Source organism: Akebia trifoliata, chromosome 3 (genome assembly GCF_017979445.1).
Source record: "Akebia trifoliata isolate Shusen 1 chromosome 3, ASM1797944v1, whole genome shotgun sequence".
NCBI classification, from domain to species: domain Eukaryota; kingdom Viridiplantae; phylum Streptophyta; class Magnoliopsida; order Ranunculales; family Lardizabalaceae; genus Akebia; species Akebia trifoliata.
In genome coordinates this window covers 34,724,108-34,745,307 of record NC_141377.1, presented here as the reverse complement: position 1 = coordinate 34,745,307, position 21,200 = coordinate 34,724,108, and the positions used below count along the sequence as shown (strand labels likewise).

General features: G+C 33.7%; 1 protein-coding gene and 1 long non-coding RNA gene across 4 annotated transcripts; one reads left to right on the top strand and one right to left on the bottom strand.

The window, feature by feature from the left end:
- Positions 1–6,100: 6,100 nt before the first annotated feature.
- On the top strand, positions 6,101–16,685 carry LOC147406559 (uncharacterized). Of its 2 annotated transcripts, XR_015176494.1 has the most exons (4): positions 6,101–6,318; positions 11,485–11,721; positions 11,961–12,111; positions 16,210–16,685. It is a non-coding gene; the product is annotated as an uncharacterized LOC147406559 (long non-coding RNA). The 2 variants fall into 2 exon arrangements; XR_015176493.1 differs by lacking the exon at positions 16,210–16,685 and having other exon boundaries at positions 6,103–6,318; positions 11,961–12,192.
- On the bottom strand, positions 12,271–16,468 carry LOC147406560 (RING/FYVE/PHD zinc finger superfamily protein). 2 transcript variants are annotated; one of them, XM_086434651.1, is made up of 5 exons: positions 16,141–16,468; positions 15,389–15,515; positions 14,847–15,062; positions 13,366–13,971; positions 12,271–13,272 (listed from the first exon to the last, which is right to left on the bottom strand). In XM_086434651.1, exons 1-5 carry the CDS (start codon positions 16,466–16,468, stop codon positions 12,435–12,437), a joined length of 2,115 nt encoding a protein of 704 aa, XP_086290777.1. In that variant the 3' UTR covers positions 12,271–12,434. The 2 variants fall into 2 exon arrangements, with proteins under 2 accessions (XP_086290777.1, XP_086290778.1); XM_086434652.1 differs by having other exon boundaries at positions 12,273–13,269.
- Positions 16,686–21,200: the final 4,515 nt, after the last annotated feature.

The window sequence follows — 21,200 nt, the reverse complement described above, 5'->3', positions numbered from 1 at the left end:
TCGAGTGAATTTATGGATTTTAATGATTAAATACGTATTTGTCTTAACTCAGTCTTTTCATGTGTTAATGGCCACATGAAAGTCTCTTGTTAGTCCACGAGATCGAATATAATTAAACATCCGCACAGATGAAGATGAGTTGATTTCTAATCCTTCCAACAGTTACTCAAAGTTCGTGTTAAGATGAATAAACCAAAATGTTTTAATTTCTACTTTAACAATAAAGTTAAGAAGGTGTTATCTATCTTAGTTGGTTACATCTATGGGTGATGATACCATAGACATGTATTCAATTCTGGTCCATTACTGAGTTAGTTATCTCATTTAAATAATCTCAATGATAAAATATCGGATTCTTAGTAATTTGAACCATGCCAAACCCTAACTCAGCCCTAAAAAGATAAGTTGTGCCTTGCACAATCTTAAATAATAATAATAATAATAATAATAATAATAATAATTTTTTTTTATAAGAGAACAAGGAGCCCTCAAATAATTTTTAGTTCGGATTCTTTATACTCAATTCAATGTATAAAGAAGGAGTTGGAAGCATCTTGAAAATGCACGGAGGGGGTAAAAGAAATTCAAACCTTATCTTTAGTTTTTGTACATGCAAGTTCGAATTCTTTTGGACAGAAAGCAACAAAGCAGTAGATTTCTTATCAAGATTAGGAACTTATTCTGAGGAATTTTTTGTAATAGAGGAGTCTTCTAGTATTTGTCAAGAACTTCAATGTATTTTAGAGGAAGATCTTATACGTTCTTACACTCGTTAGTAATGTTTTCTAGGAGGGATCCCATCAATCCCAACTTATCAATAAAAATAAATAAATAAATAAATAATAATAATAGAAACATAAAAAAAAAGAAATTAAGAGAATGGTAGGAAAGGGAATATGTGACTCTAGAAATAAAATGACTGACAAACGTATGGTAACTTGTGTATAAGGGTGCTTTTCTATACATGTTTTTTCTTTCTTTCTAAAGGGAATTATGATCCACATGACGATGAGTCATTTCTAATCCTTGCAACCGATGTTCAAAGTTCATATATATACTTCTACCTAAGAGACTACATGGATAATATTTTCGAATATCCAATAGTACTTTAAGTCATTCTCATCATAATGGTCATGGTATTAGTTATGTATTAGTAGGTGATGTGTGTAAAATAAACATAATTTACATAAGTTAGGATCTTATAAGATTATAATTTCTTGTATAATTTAATTTTATATCAGTTTATAATTTAATAAAATGCAAATAAATTTCAAAATTTTAAAATATTAATTAGGATGATTTTGAATTTGCGCCAAACCCTTGTGTCATTATAATATTAGGATAAAAAGTGAAATTCATTCCATCTCAACATGTGTCAATATCTGGTGTGATCTTGACAATCAATCTGAGTTGTAGTTTAGGTTGATCTTAAACCATGGTGCCTTGTTTTGATAAAGGTTGTCGTTCCTGGTCGAGTTCACTCGTCTGAAGAGTCATTTTCTTATTTACTTACATTCCTTTTGTTGACCTCCCTTAACCAATTTCGTAGCTTATGGGAGAGACTATAGTCAAGTCTTACAAATCACAAAGAGAAGATTGGGAGAGATCAAACAGTTATGAAATGTAGGAAATTTATAAATCGAAAAAGTATTTCTACAAGAAAAGACTTTTGGATATTAGGTGAGTGATAAAATTTGAAAAACTTAATCCAAATATTAATGTGCGTTTTGGAGAATCTTTGACAAGTACCATATCAATGCAAGGAATCATCATTAAAGTTACTTCTCGACAGGAAGATTGTCTGAACAAAAAGGACAACCACATTAATAATTTAGAATTCCAACAAATTAAGCCTTTCATTAGATAAAGCCTCGTCTCATTGTGATATTAAAAATTAAAGGGATATTTTTGTAGTTTTATTAAATTAACTAATGTGGTTAGGACAGTTGTAAATATGCAATTTTATTCATTTTGGCACACCAGAAAAAAATAATAATAATAATAATAATTAGTGAGTTCAAATGTACTTTGGGAACATTTTTATAAAAAAAAAAAAAAAAATGCTGTTAGCAACTAATTCATCTTCTTCACAATAATAATAAATATAAAATATTAGCCCAAAGTACATTTGAATGAATTGTCCACATTTTCAATATCAAAATCTAAGGAATGGAAAATTTACCATGTGATTGGATCATCTATCATTATAGATATAAGACCTTACAAGTGAAATGTGAGTTGTATAATTACGCCTGATGACATAAACCAACAAAGTCTTCCACGTGCACACTAATGCATGAGATGGCTGACTTAGAATGAACACTTGGTGATTTATTTAAATTAGAAGCTCACTCAATTGATGAGTGGTTTAAATCGAGACGTTCCTGTGTCAACTCCCTTGAGTATCGAAAAGAACTCACTAAAGTGACATGTGGCAAAGTAAAAACACTTGACCGAATTCAACTTGAGTGATACTTGCACTCAAAAGAGATACAAAAATAGTCCACAAAAATCCTAATAGAATATACTCTAAGATCTATAGGATTCCAATTGTAGTGATATTCTTAGATCAAATTAGCAGGAGATTATTATTGGAAGAATTTCTAACACAACACATAATCGTTAAGATAACAATAAAAAAATTTTACTGAGAAAGATTATCAAAGGGAGATGGACTCTTTGAATCTATAAATATCAGAATCACCACATAGGTGTAGGACTATTGATTGGTTCTCTAATTTTTTACCTTCTTTTATTTTTGCTAATTTAATCGTTAGAGGATCTTGATTTGAGAAATTATCTTAAATTTAAGATTTTTTTTGCAAGAATCAGAGATATTTTTTTCATTGAGATACGAGTATGATCGTGAGATAATAAAAAAATTCATGCATGAAAGTATAAATATGGAGAAGATCAAATACCTAGATCTCTTGATTTTTGGGCTGTGTGGGTCCCACCTGTGAAGTATTATTGTACCTACCCATGTGTTTTCCCATATAATAATAAATAATTTAAACAAATAATAATAATAATAATAACAACAATAATAGTTGGAGACGCAGCCGCCATAGCTTGAGCTCGGGCCTTGGGCATGTGGGGACGACTTTGGAAGGTTTCACATTAATCTACTTGGATTCAGATGCACTCTTTTCCAGATTTCTTGTTTGATTTCCTTTTGAGTGAAGTGTGAAATGATATCATGCCTCGTGTATGACAGTTATGAAGCCGATTATATCGATTTGGCGGTTTTGATTGGTGATGCAGTTGACTTTCATTTGGAAATAATTTTAATATGCCACGTGTAATTGTGCGATTGTATGCCAACCCTATCCCATTTCAAGTTCGTTTGTATAGTAGGCCACTCTTGAAAGTTGCCAAGTTAAAATCGAATGCTACTCATGTCTTGCCCAAACTGATTCGAATTTCGAATTAATTTAAGTTTTGTTATCAACTTTGGCTATTTCTTACAATGAGCTTTACCTGTCATTCATGCAGCTTTTGCATTGTCTTAGCTTATATTAGCATATTTATTGGGGCTAAACAAATTGATCAATTAATCTAAGTTCTAAAATATGATTTTCAGGTAGTTTTCGGCTGACAATCTTAGGACGATAACGTTAATTGACAAAATTTATCCTATATGATTTAAAAAATTTTGATAATCTTTATGGTGAGGAGATCATTCTTACAAAAAATTACCCCTATTTGAAATTTCTAACCCCATTAAAAGTAGTTTATAAAATTGAAAAAATTGTGTACCATCGATTTTTATTGTAAATTTGTAAATCACTTTTGATGGGGTTAAAAGTTTCATATTGGGTTAATTTTATTTTTTTTTGTGGTGATAATCTTCTCACCATAGAGATCATTCTCACAAAAAATAGTCCAATCCGAAAACTTTTAAGCCATATTGGATAAATTTTGTCAATCAATATAGTCGTCCTAAGTTTATCAACCTAACATCCCCCACGATCTTCCCCTCCATATTATTTCTTCGCAAAGTTGGTAGACTTGTAGTTCTTATCTCAAAAGAAAAGATTGTATGAATTTTGATCCCATTTGTAGTTTGGTGGGAAATCTATAGAATGGTTACATTTTCAAAGGGAGAGAACACATTTTTAGAGAAGACTGTTATCAACATTTTTGGATTTCTATTTTATATAAGTAAGGTTTTTAAAGAATTTAAGGGTATTTTGTTTTAAGAGTATCTTGGACTGGATCATCTCATGTTTATAATGTCTTTGAAATATCTAAATTATCATTTTTCACATATTCTTCAATTAGATTTTCGATGGCGAGGTCATTTCTGATGATCTTTGATCATGAATGATGAATGGAGAATGATATACCCTTAATTTTGACAATTTAGTCATATTTTATTTATTTATTTATTTCGATGTTTCATTAAAAAAAAAATGAAGAACGAAATTGAGACACTAAATTTTTTTTATGATTACATCGTAACTTTTAATTTGCAATTATGATATATGCATTTTAGGTATTTCGAGGAAATTTACCAAGTATCGAAGTCGAAAAAATAAAAATTGGTTCATATTATAATGTCGATTTCACTACTTTTTATTGTCGAACTCATCACTTAGTGCAAAGTTCACCACTTTTTATTGTTTAGCTCAACATGTAACTATTGTCGAGTCGAGTTCAACAATATTTTCATAAGAACAAAAATTCCATTGAACTTGACAGTAATTAAATGTTGAACTAAATGATAAAAAAGCAGTGAATTCAACACTAAATGGTGAGTTCGACAATAAAAATGTTGAAATAGATAATAAAAAATGATAAATTCGACATTGTAAATATGATTGAATTTTTTTTTTTTTTAGTTCTATACTGAGTAAATCTCCTTGAAATACCCAAAATGCATAAATCATAGTTCAAAATCAAAAATTAAAATATAATCATAAAAAAATCTAGAATTTCAATTTTGTTCTTCATTTTTTATAAATTATTGAAATAAATATAAAAAATATCTCTAAATGCCAAAATTAAGAGAATATCATTCTCCATTCATGATGCATGATCAAAGATCGCCATAAATGACCACAATCACCAAGAAAATGAGAATAGTGCAGTCTAGATATTTCAAAAACATTATAACCGTGAGATGAGATCTAATAACTATTAAGAAACGAAAATTTTACTAAATGAATTATTAGGAGACTGTCCTAAACATATGGACTATTTAGAAAAGAGTCCTTCCATCAGGGTCATTTAAATAATTTTTTCTAAAATTTATATCTGTAAAAATGTGTCATATCCTTAATTTATTTTTACCTATTAATATTCTACTCAATCTGATCTAAACACAAAACATATGTGGAACTACTTTGTTAAAATGACTAAAAACACACATAATCCCTGTAATTAAGAAAATTAATTTAATTCTTAATGTGAAAGTATCTTGTTTTTAAATTAAAATACAGATAATGTTCAAACTTCCATCATATGCTATTGAATTACCAATTGTTCGTATCGGATAAATAACTATTTGTATCGGAGACTCGGGTGGTAGGGGACACAATCGGTCCTCGTAATCTCATGTGCCATTGTAAGCATGGTTTCAAATTTTGTTTGAGATCAACTGGGTATCATTCACCATCGAGATGGATGGACATTGCGTCTCAGGCTTCACGCATCTCACCTAATAAACTAGTTTACTCGAATGATATTTTGAAAATCTTGGCCGGGTCGACTGGGATTTATTATTATTATTATTTTGAAACTAAGATGTCTGGGCCTCTGGTAAAAATCCGAGGGGTTGCCAACTTCTAATAGTCGGCTTGAACTCAAGATTTTTCCTTTTTGAGACAACTCGGATTTTGTAGTTTATAATTAAAATAATCATTTTCTATTCTTTAAATATTTATTATTTAAATTTTAAAAAAAAATTATGACTAATCATGATTTAATCTACATCATTTTATTAGAAAGAATTATAATTATTTTTATATATAATTGTAAACCCAGTTAATGGTGTATCACGGAACGAGATAAGTCGTCCGATACAACTCGGTCTGAAGAACGAGACGTCCAACCCAGATTTGAAACCACTGCCATCCGTTTAAATTGAGAGAGATGAGAGAGAGAGAGAGAGAGAGAGAGAGATGAGAGAGAGAGAGAGAGGTTACATTGAATTTCTAGGGCGAAAAAGAAAAAAAAAATTGAGGTCAAATTCAATTTCTAACGAAAACAAGAGACAAAATTCATGGATGTTTCGTCTCGGTTGATCACATTCTATGATTTTCTCGATCAAATACGCCGTCCAGTTTCGTTTGATCACTTTTGCTCCATCAGAAGGTAGTTCAACGATTCACTAATCCCCATCTGTGTTCTCTCAATCTTTTTCCCTTAATTTTAATTTAGGGTTTGTTGTTAGTATGCATGAATGAAGAAATTCGGTTCAAATTTTCAAGAAATTTTATGATTAGTTGTTGTTTTCATTCGAATTAAATCGGCAAAACCATGAAGAGAGCATGATCATCATATTTTATTGCATGAAATATGAGAATTGGATAGTTTAACATTCGGTTCAGAGTTTTTCTTTTTCTTTTTCTTTTTCTTTGTGTTTCTATAGAATTAATCTAATCATAAACTATTATAGATATTTATGAACTAGAAACAACCTAAACTTGGGCTACATGAATCGGTATTCAAGCTTTCTGAATTTAGGGTTTCTTGAATGGTAGTTAGAAAAAAGAAAAAAGAGAATCTGAGAATTAAAAGCTTATTGAGAGCCTTATATTTGATGTTCTAAGGGACTTCTGGAGGAATTTTCTGAGAATTATGAGCTTCTTTTGATTAGAATTTAAATTTTACTGATTTCAGCCCTAAGTTCTTTTTTGTTCTCCATTCTCTATAGTTTAACTGATCGGAGAAATGTTTCTTGCATCTAGTTGGTTATTCGATAATTTCTTCGTCATAAAGATGGTTATTAACTCCTAAATTTTAGTCTAAGCCTTGTGTCAAACAATTGTCAGATGTATATGGAATTCTGTATAAATATGTATATTGATGTCCTCTAAAACAAGTTACACTTGAGAATTCAAGTAGTTGGTATCATTTTTCTTCAAAAGGTATGTTAGCTTGTGAAACCAGGGGCAGAGCCTGGATTTTTCCCATGTGGGGGCAACCAAGAGTAGAAATTTTTTTTGTGGGGGCAATAGTGACAGATTTTCTTTTATCCGCTGCTAAAATCTGTTGCAATAGACCAATAATTCATAGACTTTGAAAATTCTTGTGGGGGCAAGTGCCCCCACTCTAAATCTGCCCGTGTGAAACAATCATAACCATAGTGATTGAGGACTTTGATGATGGTCAGTAGATGGTTCTGCATGAGGGCATGTTGATTTTGGTTTTATCTTTCGTGCTTTTGTTTGAAATTCATTCAATCTGTGATAATTTGTTCTTCTAATTCTTGAGCTTGATTTTGGATGCTTATTTTCTAAATTCAGCTTATATTAGGAAGCACCAGGGATGTGTTTGATTCACCTTGGGGCCATCTCTTTGTTTTCTGCATTTTTTTTCTAAATATATAATCCTTATATTGCCCAAATTTGTGTATGAGGCATAGTAACCCCCCAGCCACCTTATTACAAAGCTTAACAACTAAGAAAATTAATAATAGCTATTCTAACCAATTCTCTAGCAAACTACTAGTACATTGAACGTAGGATCAAGCTCCCATTCTACGATTCCCTCAATGTTGTGAATCTTGAGGCAAAAGCCCTACTCCACAAGGTGTGGGACGTCCCTACCCCCTTGTCAGTCGACTCAGTCCACTCTCTAATGTTGGACTCAGAGTTGACTGGGACCGCATTACTTATTTTAGCCCACACATATATATTGTGTGTATAGCAATTTGAGAATGTGTAAGTTTGTTTGTTTAAGTAGGTGTGTTCTACATATTAAGGTGTTTGTAGTTAATGTGACACTATTATTCTCAGTTCCATGAAGAATAGTTCTTTTTTGTAGTCAGGATTCCCAGTTCTTAGGCCAACTTGTTGTGAAATGTTATTGATCTTCATTTTCACACTCCATATGGTTGTTTATTATAGTGTGATAGCTTATGTATGTATTTTATCATTTCGTACACTTTCAATGAGTGCTTACTCAATATTTCCATAATTTCATGATATTCTATGGAAATTGTATTGATTTCTACACTGGTCAAAATATTTCCAAAATAGTTTTTGTTTCTATGCTTTAGAAAATCGACACTGAAACTGAATTTTGATACCTTGGTCTGAGGATTACTTATTAACTAATGATTACTTCCTCAGTTATTTTAAAAGAAACGTCTTTTCTTCTTTTTTTGAGTCATGCTGGAGTGATCTCAAGCTGGAACCTCATATCACACTTCTTGACATGAGAGTGGATAGGAACCGTAGATGCTTTTCACTCGTATCTCGATGAAAAGAATCTATGGTTCCCATACACTTTCACATTAAGAAGTTCGATATGACGTTTCAGCCTGAGGTCACTTCTGTATTATTCTTTTTTTTGTGTGTGTGTGTGTGTGTCTAGGCAAGCAAGGGAGGTTAGTAGTCAACATGAAAGTGGTTCAACGAGATTTGAACCTTGGTCATGGAATCAATACTCTACATACCTTCACCAACTTAGCTAAGTTGGCACTTTCAAAGGGTGTGGGAAATAGGGGATTTAGTTTGCAGAGAAAGATCTGCAAAAAAAATCAGTGATTTCAAAACTCCTCGTGAGGATCTTCTTTACATATGTAGGGTTATCGACAATTTGCTGCAATATCAGCAAATTATGTACCAGTAGGGGCTGATGATTTTCTTCTGGTTCTTATATATGTTACCATCAAGGCAAGGTCCCATTGGTTATAAGAAATTCTAGCTCTTTTAAACATGTGGAATTTATAGTCTTTTTTGTTTCCTCATACTTTTGTTTATTATAAATATTTTTAGAGTTTTCGACTTTGAGTGAATGTTTTATTCTGAAGACTAATCAGAGGAAGGTCAGGAATCAGGTGGATAGAGTTAGTGAATAAAGATTTGAAGTCGTTTGCCATGACAGAAGATATAGATATAGCTCTTGGTAGTGTTGAATGGAAAAAAAGAGGATTCGTGTTTCCGACTTCAATGTTGAGATTGGATGTAGATGATAACGATAAGGATTTATAAGAGGGAAGAAGATTTCCCCTCTACAACTAAAGGAGAAATAATTAAGATAGAATTCTACTCAACCGAAAGGCACGCTATGCAACCACAAACCTCTGCACTCAATCTACCTTTAGCTTCAAACACATTCATATTATGTTTTTCCCAAATACCTCAATAGATAGTAATGTTTCTATGCTTCAAATCTCCTCTTTTCCAAAAGCACACCTCTGCCATGATGCAAAGATCTCCCTAATATTTCCAAGCCAAATCACAAAGAGTGAAAAGATGATTAACCCCTTCATCATGAACTTTACACATAATGCAATGATTGGAAATCATCATTTTTTGATGATTTAGATGATCTGTTGTTGGAATGTATGTATCAAGCACCACTGCCCAAATAAAAGGTTTGAACTCTTAAAAAGGGATCAACTTACCCCAAATGTGCAATGCTGAAGCAGGTTCTTCTCAAGGAAATTGCCAATCCTACGTACAAAGACTTCACAATAAACTACCTTTCGAGGTCCCTTTACCACACATACCATTCCTCCTCCTTTTGATCAATGGGATAGCTTCAAGTCGATTGAGAAGGCCTATAAAAAGAAGGTTCCTACACTGTGAAACCACTTATTCTAATTAACAGTTCACCTGCTAGTCTTTAAAAGGAACTGTATGCAGAGATGAGGATGGATTTTGCAGACATTTCCCGCTCCAATCCTCCTCGTAGATCTTCCATTCCCGACCTTGAACTTGATGCTACAAATTTTTCATAAACTTCCATTAGTCCTTTCCAAATTCCCATCCCATACCAAGGCTCATATTAGATAGAATCCCCAATCCTACTTACCATCCTGAATTCCATTTAAGATTTAATGGGAATGCTCGCAAGAAGAGGATGTTCTCTATGGAACTAGAGTTGGGTGGCTAAAATGGAGAAGTACTTCTTGAGTGTTGTTACTGACCGTACCAAGCAAACTAAAGGGAAAATTTTACTAGACGACACTAGGATTGATATGCTTTATAGAGTAGACTATCGAACGATCAAGAAACATGTCCATAGAATGAACATATCCGAGCTAAGGATGTTGACATGAATGAGTAGAAAGCCTGGGGAAGATAAAATAAGAATTGGACTGAGTTTGAAAGTGTAGGAGTCCAAAGAGGTGATAAAATAAGGGTGAGTCATGTCAATGGCCCGGGCCGAGCCAGGTTGGGTCAGATCATAAACTGGCTGATTTCTAATCAAGCCCAATCCCGGCTCAAAAAGAATTATAGGCATAGTCTAACTGAATAAGAGAATCATTAAAAGTAGCATCTAACCAAAGAGAAGGTATATGGAGAGAGAGAGAGAGAGAGAGACCTTGTAATGGAGAGGAACAACAGTTTTCGGGACTATGCCCTCCTCTTTGATGCCGCTTCTGGATATTTTAGGGCTATGCCTTATCCACAACCCTATCTTGCGCATGAAACTCTCCAAATTCCAGGTGGGGTGGGACAAAAACGAAAAAACAACACAAATAGTTTCACTAATTTCTTCAGGTTCTCTATGGACCAAAATAGCTGAAACAAAACACCACAACATAGTCGTGAGATGGATTCTCTCTTTTCTTTTTTTCCCTATGGAATGAATTTTTTCTAAGATATGGGTTGTTGGGGGTTCTCTTTGTACCTTATCTATTGATGAGGCCTTCCATCCTCACCATTAAAAGGGAATGGAGAATCTGTAAAAATTGTCGGAAGCCACCATTTATGGATTGAACTCCTATGCTTATGTCTAAAAAGCATCTTGGGTACAACATCTATTCCTCGTCTTCTTTTTGGTCTTTGCTTCTTCACTTTTCTAACTCCTACATGCCTTCCCACAACACAACTGTGAAGTATTACCACTCATAGACCTCACCAAGTTGGTGGATAAAGTGATAAAACCTCAGCTTGACACGTATTGTGAGTTACATCTTCTGTTAATTCTTAGCTAACACTCTCTAATTCGTCCCGGCACCTGGATTGTGTACTTGTCTCTGGAGTGCCCTATCATGATTCAAAATCCACGAATTGGATCCATGTCAAGGGTTTTGACGTTATTTTTCCATTGTGGCTATCCCGCTGAGGCGACCTTCCTCTCCATTTTTGTGGGTAGTGCTATTTATAGTAATCATAAGAAGGGAAAAAATGGTCATATTGTTTTGTCTCCCTATCTCCAATAAGCCAATTTATTCATGATAGATTCATGTTGTTGAATAATGTGTTCATGTTTTTGTTGATTTTCAACAACAAAGCCATCTATCGCCAATCGGAAGTGTTGCTTACTAGTTTTCATCATTGACGTGCTAATCCCCCGCAGTTGCATTCCAACCTCCAATTCATTCAACTGCATGAGCAGCAGTAGAAACTCATATCTGAAGCTGCATATTATTTCACAAACCTCATTTATGCCAAGTCGTTTGTTGCCAACTTAGAAGCCAAGTCACTTTCCATGGATGAAACTAAATTCCAGGAGAGCATGAAAGCAGCAAGGTCGGCCAACCAAGACCTATAGAACACTGGCAAGCAGATCCCGAAACTTCCACATGATGGCATGGTAAGCAAACCAACAGAGGTGGTAAGCACTAACATCCAAAATGAATTTCTCATCAAACCTGAAAGGTTATTGAAAATGGCATGGGATGCACCATATATATTTTATTGGTTCCCCCCTCCTCCACTTTTCAATATTTTTTTTACCACATACAAAAACGTAATAGTTGATGTCAGTAATTATCTGATGAGCTCAGTTTAGGATTTCTATTGTTTCAATATTTATGTTAGTTTCATCCTCAGGTGACGGTTATGGAAGCTGAGGCTGGAGAGTGCCACTGGGGATGTGGAGAGACTGCTCAGTGTGAAAAGGAAGTAGTTATGATTATTTTAAAATTTTTATAAAAAAAAAGTGATTACCCCCCTGATGCTGGCTCAAGGAAGAAAAATACAAGTGAGTTTCTTTTCTTTTCTTCATGTCAATTGTTTTGTTTGCTGCCCTGTAGGCTGTAATAAAGCATATAAGTTCACTTCACTATCATGCAAAATTGCACACGAGCAGATTTTGAAAAATACATCCATACAAAACAATTTTTTTCCTTCTAGTTCTTCAAAATTTAATATTAAAAAAAAAACATAAAAAAAAAATCTCAAAGAGATCTTTGAAATACCTCTCAAAAAAGATTTAGAACTGCCTAAATCTACAAAAAGACCAAAACTATACATCAGTTGGGAAAGGGAATCCCCTCAAAAAACTGTACATGTACAAAATAATGTTTAGATCACACTTAAGCTAATATCAATCTTGCATGCATCAGCAACAGCACCAGTCTGATCCTTGCAATTCCTTCCATTTTTTATTTTCATTATTGATCCTTTCTTCTTGGAAGAACTACCACATCTACCACAATTGAATCTATCAGGAGCAGGTTCAAAGTCATGGATCCCAGCACACCTTGTATGTTGCCAAATGCCACAGGCATCACAAGCCAACATTCTCTCTCCATCATCATCCCTGGCTCCACAAGGGCAATTCACTGTCCAACTTTCGGGTCCTCTCTCCATTCGGAAGAGGTCATCAAACTCATCATTCCCAAGGCACCTTCCATGTACTCGAATTAACCCATTAGACCCAATCACTAACTTTACAGAATCTGAGTCATTCACATTAAGGTCTGGGAACCCCTCAACTTGAAACCTCTTAAAGAGCAAATAAACTTCTTGGAAAGCTTCAGTTGCTTCTCTCTTGAGGTCAGCCACCGTAGCATCCACTGGCAAGACAATGAGCTCGGATGGTGGGGCTGTGTAATCTTTAGGTTGGTCAATCAGCTCCACCGAGCATTCGAGTTGGATTGCAAATGGGTTTACGACAGCAACCTTTTCTGGTTTGTAGTCCTTTACAAAGTGCTTGCAGTCTAGGAGTTTTGCAGCTGAGCATACTGCAAGTTCTCTTGTTGTTTTAGGTCTGTATTCCAACATGGTTTGAGGGTTGAGAAGTGCGTCATACAGAAAATTCAGGTCTCGAAGGAGATGATACTTGGTTGGACTCCTTGAGGTGTTCATGTTAATGACACAACTGATGTCGTTGGAACTGTCATTGTGAGGCCCAATCCTGCTAAGAAATTAGGGAAAAACAATTTCATAAGTATCTGATACGGACTATCTAAAAATAAAGAGATTCTTTTAGAAAAGAATGATAATTCTTTACCTGTACTCTATTGCATCTGTGTCGGGGTTGCATCGAGAGTGAATAAACATGCCATCCCCAACCGACTTCCCTCCCAGGCCCTTGAGGCAATAGTTAAGGAGCTCTGCTGATGCCACCCTACACATGGCACCCTTGAGAGCACGCCAAGACACCCAGCGGCACCCAACGACTGCACGGAGCACTTTGATCATGGCTTGTTCTACATTCTCAACATCGTCCTTTGTCCATGCACACACCACACTAGAGCAAGTTCCAGGTGTCTTATAAGTACCAAACACTGAAGACTGCTCATGGGTTTTATGGATCAGACTCATCAAGAAGCAAAAAAGGTCCCTTGTTGAACAGAGCTCAAGCTCTGACAGATACTGGTAGAAGGTGATAATATCTTGCAGACGGGTGCGAGGTTTTCTCCCTTGGAAGAATAGGGAGAGGGGGACTTCGGAGAGGCTGTCAACTGCCTTATTATAAGCATCTAGGGTAACAGCAAAGCTCCCAGCCCCAAACTCATAACCCCAATTTCCATACCAAGGATGGCCCTTGGTGACGGCATGGAGAAGCCGATAGTCAAATCCATACTTCTTCGACACATCCATTACACTGACCTTCCTGTTAAAGATCAAATTTATAAGTCACTGGTAAGCTTCAATTTTGTTTATAAGATCTGGCAATGGACAATATCATCCTCATCTACACCTTGGCTGATCACATTTGTCATTTAAACTTTTACTAGTAATTATATCTTCAGTCAAGCATGTTGCATCATATCTTTCTTTTTTTTCTTTTTTCTAACTCTCCATCTGTCATTTTCGTTTCTTTTTGCCTTTATATTGCTCTGGCCAATTTGACGAAAGTACTCATTTTCATTTGTGTTTCTACTGGCCATCTTTGTTAAGTCCAAATCAAATACTTCATTTTATTTCATATTTGGACATATTCTTTATTCCTTAAAGATACTTGTTTTTGTAGTTGCGGCTTTCTTAGTCTTATCTTGCATCAATCTTAACCACTCAACATTCGAATGCATAAAACATGGCCGAAATGTTTTATTGTAGAAATTTTCCATTAATTAGATCAGTACAAGTCAACTAGCACTAATTTTATGACTTGTATCTCCCTACATTTGATAATGTTTTATCCATTAGTTTTTAATTAGTTGAGATGGTTTGGGCATGTTCAACAAAGGTCAATTACGGCACAAATTAAAAGGAATATACACGTTGATGGTTTTAGAAGAGTGAGGCCACCCAAAAGAAGGTGGTGCTATGGTGAAAGTGGATGTGAACACACTTTCGACAAAAGAAGATATGCTGCGGGCAAAATTGAATTTGAGGAACACTAAGGCTTCAATGATGGTGGGGGTGGGGGGCGGAGAGGGAACGAATGTTCTATCAAAAAGTACCGAAAAGGAGGGAAAAAACTCTATTGAATTTCACAAATATTTGATAATGAGCAAACTGGTAGATATGAAGAAGAATCCTAACCTGACTCCGAGTGTTGTACAAAGTCGATCCCAAAAATTCATAATATCAAAACCAGAGAGAAACTTAGAGCCGCCTTCCCTTCCATTTACTTTAAGAAGATGTCCATAGCCATTACTGTGCACTACACCATGCAATAGATGTGTGGTGTCTTCTAACTGCAGATGCACCCAATTTTCCAGCTCATCTTCAGACATCACATGATCGCATGATTTACACCTGCCAATGTCAAATATAGATTTTATTTAAAAAATACACCCCCTTAAATTCATAATGTACCAAAACCCATCCATCGAAACAAGAGACCTCTTGACATCACCCCCCCAAAAAAAAAACCCCATTTGTTTATTAGGCTATAGATCAAAATTTTTTTACTCAATTTAGAATATTGAACCTAAATTCATGATAATTTTTAAAACTAAACCAATGGAGGCGACAAGAAATTTATGTTATGTCATCGAACATGAACACAAAACTGAATAATCATCTCAAATGAAATGGGGCATCCCAACTGTGGTTTCAAAGTTGGAGATGAAGATCCACACCTAGAATCCGACAAATGTAATAAATCCCCACATCTGGTACACGACTTGAGATACCCATCAATGAAATTACAGTCTCTCCGAATTATGAAATGGTATCGCTTTCCACACACCGGATGGCCACTCCAACCTGGTTTGGTAGAGACAGAGAACAAAGATGGAACCACACGACGTTAGATAGGTTTCGACATCCCATACATAATCAAATGGAAAATTCATTATAGACCCAGTCATTTTGACTTTGAACAAATGAATTTTGAGCCTACAAATCCATATATAACCACCATATTAAGCCTTTGATCCTTGGGGCGGGGCTATTGAGTCGCAAAAACATCATTAAATCTAAGAATTATGTCTATCAAAATTAAAACCCATTACATCTAAGAACCAAATACAGAGCTTTTTTTTTTTTTTTTTTTTCAAATTTGTGTTGCTAAGGCTGCAATCAGATTCATATTTTAGGCTGAATGGGTAATTTTCAAAATCTCACGAGAAATTGAGCACTAGAAATGATGATGAAAATTACAGCTAGAATTATTAATTTCCAGGAGAAATTACAATAATAGCTGTATCAATTAAACATATTAATAAATTCAAAATTCAAAATATTTATTTAGATTTATTTAACAAATGCCACGTCATCATGTAAGAGAAAATCAACATCATCGCCTCTTAGTGGGTCAGATTCCGGTGAATAACCCGATAACGAGTTACAGAAAACTGAACCCAAAGAAAATCGAATAAAAACAACTCACCAATAACTCGGCACTGGTCACAATAAACGGATCTAGATCTCGTAACGTCTTCTTCGACGATATCTACAGAAACCATTGCTGGAAATGAATCCTGGACGTCGATCAACTCTCCAACTCTACACACGATCTGCCACGTCAGAAGGTGAGGAAAGAGAGAACAAGGATACGGTTGACGCGCATGCTTCCTTAGGAAGGATCGTATGTTCGACCGGAAGGGACCACCGAGGTGGCCGGAAAACTCAACGGAGGTCGGAAAAGTGAGGAAATCGTACAGATCTGCTGTAACTCTCTTCTTCATTCGTTTCAAAGGTCTGCCGTTTACAACCATGACGAGTTGTGCTTGTGGGTCAGATCACGGCGAGCGTATGTCAGATATTGAGATTTTCCGGCGATATTGTCCTGGATCTGTGAAACAATCGTTGATTTTTTTTTTTTTAGTTGATGAAGATGTTAAAATTGATACAAATCAGAGTTACATAGTTTTGGTGTTCGATTTGAAGAAGCTAAAGAAGACGAAAGGCGGTGCCCTAATTAGGGTTTCTATTTTTTCTGTTTTTTTTTTATATATATCTTTTTTAATTGATCTCGATTTTCAAGTTAGCGTTGAAGAAAGGGAAATTTGGGTTATTTAAGGTACAACGTCGTTGGACGAGTTTTTGTCAATAAACCAATAACATAATGACGTGTAGAAAAGATGTGGATCGGATACCTAGAGAATCAGTATATCTTATATGGAAAAAAACGAAGAATTAGGCAAAGATGGGAACCGGTCGCGTTGGTTGTCAGGTTATGATGGGAATCCCTAGGAAAATCTTCCAATCTTAACCTCAAGCATCTTTTGAGGGAATAACTTTCGATGCAGTTGTTATTGTCCACTAGACAAATTCGTCTTTCTTAAGAGGGCCCACAGCTTTCCAATACTGACTTGGCTTTATTATTGGAAATTATTGGGTACAAGAAAAAGACAGAAAAGCCCTCGTATTTTAATGAAATTTCTTTAAAAATTTGAGTACGATGTTAATGTCAACCTTAGGAAGACGTTCTCCTTATTTGTGAGCTGTTGATGATCATCGAAATTCTCTAGATAAAATCATTAACTATTTATTATACCTTTGGGGATACCGTTCATCCTGAGCTGACACTGTTGTTTTTCTTTCTCCTTTTATTATTAATTATAATTTTTTAATTTATATATAAAAGAAAATTTAGTTTTTGGAATTTGAATCGGTACAAATTTTAAAGGGATCTGCCGAAGGAACCTGCTATTTCCAAGGTTCATTTTTTACTGAAATTTTATTATTATTATTATTATTATTTTCTTTTTATGATTATCAAAATAGTGAGAAATTACGAAAATATAATAAAATGACGACAATACCCTCCAAGATTTAAAAATTGAAATATTTTGAACGTAACGGTACCCTTTAAAAGAGGTGGTATTCGACCCGATATTTCTGCTCTTGAGATCCGTGAAAGTTGTTCTTATTTTATTTTGAGAAACGAAATTACGAAAAAGCCCTTTTATCAAAACGGTGTTTGGCTGGATTTGTTTTGTTTTGTTTTGTTTTACTTACCTGATTAAGGAAAAGGCCGTTTTGTAAATTTTCCCGGAAGGGAGAGGGAGAGTCAAAAGTCGGTTTTAAATCTTAGCGGGAGATTTTCGAAAAAGAGGGCGGGTCGTGGGCATGGAGACTAAGTTTGATGAATGTTCTACACATTAGAAGCCCTGTGAAGCACGTATAAATTGACACGTCATCCGAATATGAATTTGCTAGAATTTACTACACATTAGTGGAATACTTTGACAATTTGGACTACTAGTCAATGGATCCGATCACATTCGAAATTGGATCCATTTTGAAATTGGGTTTTAATTTAGGATTTGAATCCTGACAAGGATTGGATGGATGAGAACTTTCTTGATAATTTTTCTAATCGATTTTGGATCAATCATGTCTTACTCTAATGGGAATTTAATTTAGTTATGTATAAGAACATATACATGATTAATCAATATATATATGACTCAATATCAATAAAAAAAAAGATACATGACTCAAGAAATAATTCAAAACAATCTCAACCGTGTAAACCCAGCATCCAATGGTTGAGATTTTATGTGTATCCCAATAATACATATTCTAATTATTATTTTTGTTTTGTCAGGCCAGAAGTACCAATCACCCTAACACGTGGTCAACAGTTAAATATAATCACTTTTATGTATTTATATGGAGGGACATATAAAGATTTGCAGGTGTGACCTAGGGAACAAATTTAGTCACCCTTACCATCTCAACCAACCCCTGATGGTATATATATATATATATATATATATATATCCTAATTATACAAACAATTGAATTTTATATTTACACTGGTAAGATCTAATAATATTTTCTAAGTTGATTGTACACAATCCAATATGGTATAATGGCATATTTTTCATTTAGATATATGATGTATTAAACATCTAAACAATGCATATTATATCAAATCGGAGGGTCCAGTTTAAATAAATGAGACTGATTAGTTGCACGTCACCCAATGCCAATTGCACTTCATCACTTTAAAAATTCCACTTGAACTACATTGTTAGCAATGCACTCTAAAAACAAAAGGTTACACTTTTTTTTTTTTTTATACATCTTGAAAAATCATAAAGTGACCACAACATTAAAGTTTCATAAACTATAAATTCAATTTTCAAAGCTTCATGATCTACAAGCGAGTAGAATAAAAAATTGCATGAATTCTTGCTAATGATGGACTATTTATCTTTAGTATTAGTATACTTTTTTTTTTTTTTGGTAGAATGTAACAAGTAGGGATGGGATATATTTTCTTATTTTTAAAGGCAAAAAAAGAAAAACATTTTTTTTAGATTGGGATGCAATTGATTCTAGGTGATGTGCAACCAGTCGGACCCTAAATAAATATAGTTGGGAATAAGTAAAAGTTGGGATGTTAATACTCTCTCTCTCTTTCTTCTTAAGATTTTTGTGTTAGATTTAGAATTTTATATGAGCCTAATTATAATTGTAAACAACTGCAGAAGTTGTTTCAATGCGTTATAATGCTTTGTAATGTTGAAGTAATGACTTAAATCAAACTTTTGTAATATTTGAATATGTATGTTAATCTTTAATTAGGGTGTGATAAATAATTTAAGATGGAAATTTGATAAGTAAAAGTTGGAGTGCCAAAAGAAATTCTCTAAACTATATATATAAATGAACCCATAATGTCGCTTTTATTCAACTTTAGTGGTCAACTACTAGTCTTTACATTTGATATTTATTAATTGTAATAATTTATTTTGTTATATGTATGGTGGGCCAATCGAATGTCCTATGAAGTATTTCTAAGAGGACATCAAACTGCTTTTGTTTTAGTGGGGGGCAGAGAGAGCCCATATTCTTTAGGGAAAATTACTTAGAAGGATCTTCATGGAGGGACTTTCTCTTAAATAGTTTCTAAGTTATCTGATTTAGCTTAACAAGACATTTGATAAACTTTTTTCTTTTTAAATGGTCCTGAAGATCATTTTCACCATTTTTGACGTGTAAAATATCCAAACTATCATTTCTCATCTTTTTCACATAGTTAGATTTTTCAACGGCGATTGCAATCATTTCCGACAATCTTTGATTATGAATGGCAAATAAAGAACGATATTCTCTTGATTTTGAACATCTAGATATTTTTTTATTCGATGATTTATAAAAAGAAAATTAAAGAACGAAGTTGAGATTCGATTTTTTTAATGCTTACATCGTAACTTTTGATTTGCAATCATAATTAATGCATTTTTGAATATTTTAAAAAGATTAATCAAGTATCAAAATTGGAAAAACAAAAAAAATGAAAAATCCAAAAGTTTTGTTCGGTGAATATCCTAACGAACATAACTTTTTACCAAACATTAAAAAATCAATTCAGTAGATATATACCTTATATTATAAAATAGATTCGATAAGTATCTATCGAACCAAACTTTCTCGTGTAATCCTAACACCTCTAATCGAGTCTATCGAATGTATTTTGAAATGTTCGGTAAGATACCTATCAAATATTTTGAAACAAGTTCAGTATGAACTTGCTATACAAAATATATAAAAAAATCATTGAGTTCTTCAATTCAAAATCGTCGTTTACATTTTAAATTATTTTCTTCTTTAAAAGAAAAGAATCTAAAATATATTTTTCATTGATTCAATTTCTCACAAAACTTAGAAGAAAATGAATTTAAAGAAGAAGAAGAATGAGAGAGAGACAGAGAGAGAAGTAAAGGATGGAGAAGATGATGAGATGATTCGGGTTTTCATTCAATAGATAAATAGAAAAGATGTAATTTGGTGAGGGTATATGTGTAGTTATTATTTATTTTTTTAAGATTCCACTCAAGTAGGCGTTAAGAGTATATGGTGGGCACAAATAACACAATCTCTTCTAATAATACCCCTCTAAATTTATTGTATTTCCTTTCTTTTCCTTTATCCTAACGAGGAAGCCCAATGCTCGTAAGTACAAGGATTTTCTAGGCATAAATAGCCTTGAACCTGCAAAGTTACTAATTTACCCTAAATGTATCTTAAAATACCTTAATATTTATATACATTTGGTTAATGTTAAGGGGTGATAATGAGTCAGGTCGGGACGCATTTTTGTCTTATTGAGGTAGGGTATTCATAAATTTATAGTTATCTGTTCACTGCCAAGTCATCACAGTGTTGAACATGGTGTCCAACGAAGTTAGTGTACAACGACTCCAAAATTAAACTTCAGTAATCAGACTGTGAGGAACAACTCAATAAATAATTTATGTAAAAATTTGTTGTATTAAACTAACTGGCACAACACATTATAATTTTATATTGTATATGTAAATTTTCTTAAATAATCTTTTTAAATTAACTCCCTCTCCCATTTAATAATATTCCTCAAATTTCTCTCTCTTTTCTCTTTTACCCCTTTTTTCAATAATGCCCATCTAATTTTACTATCTTTCTTCTTTTATCTCTTTAATCCCCCAAGTGACACAAACAAACTCTAGTGTA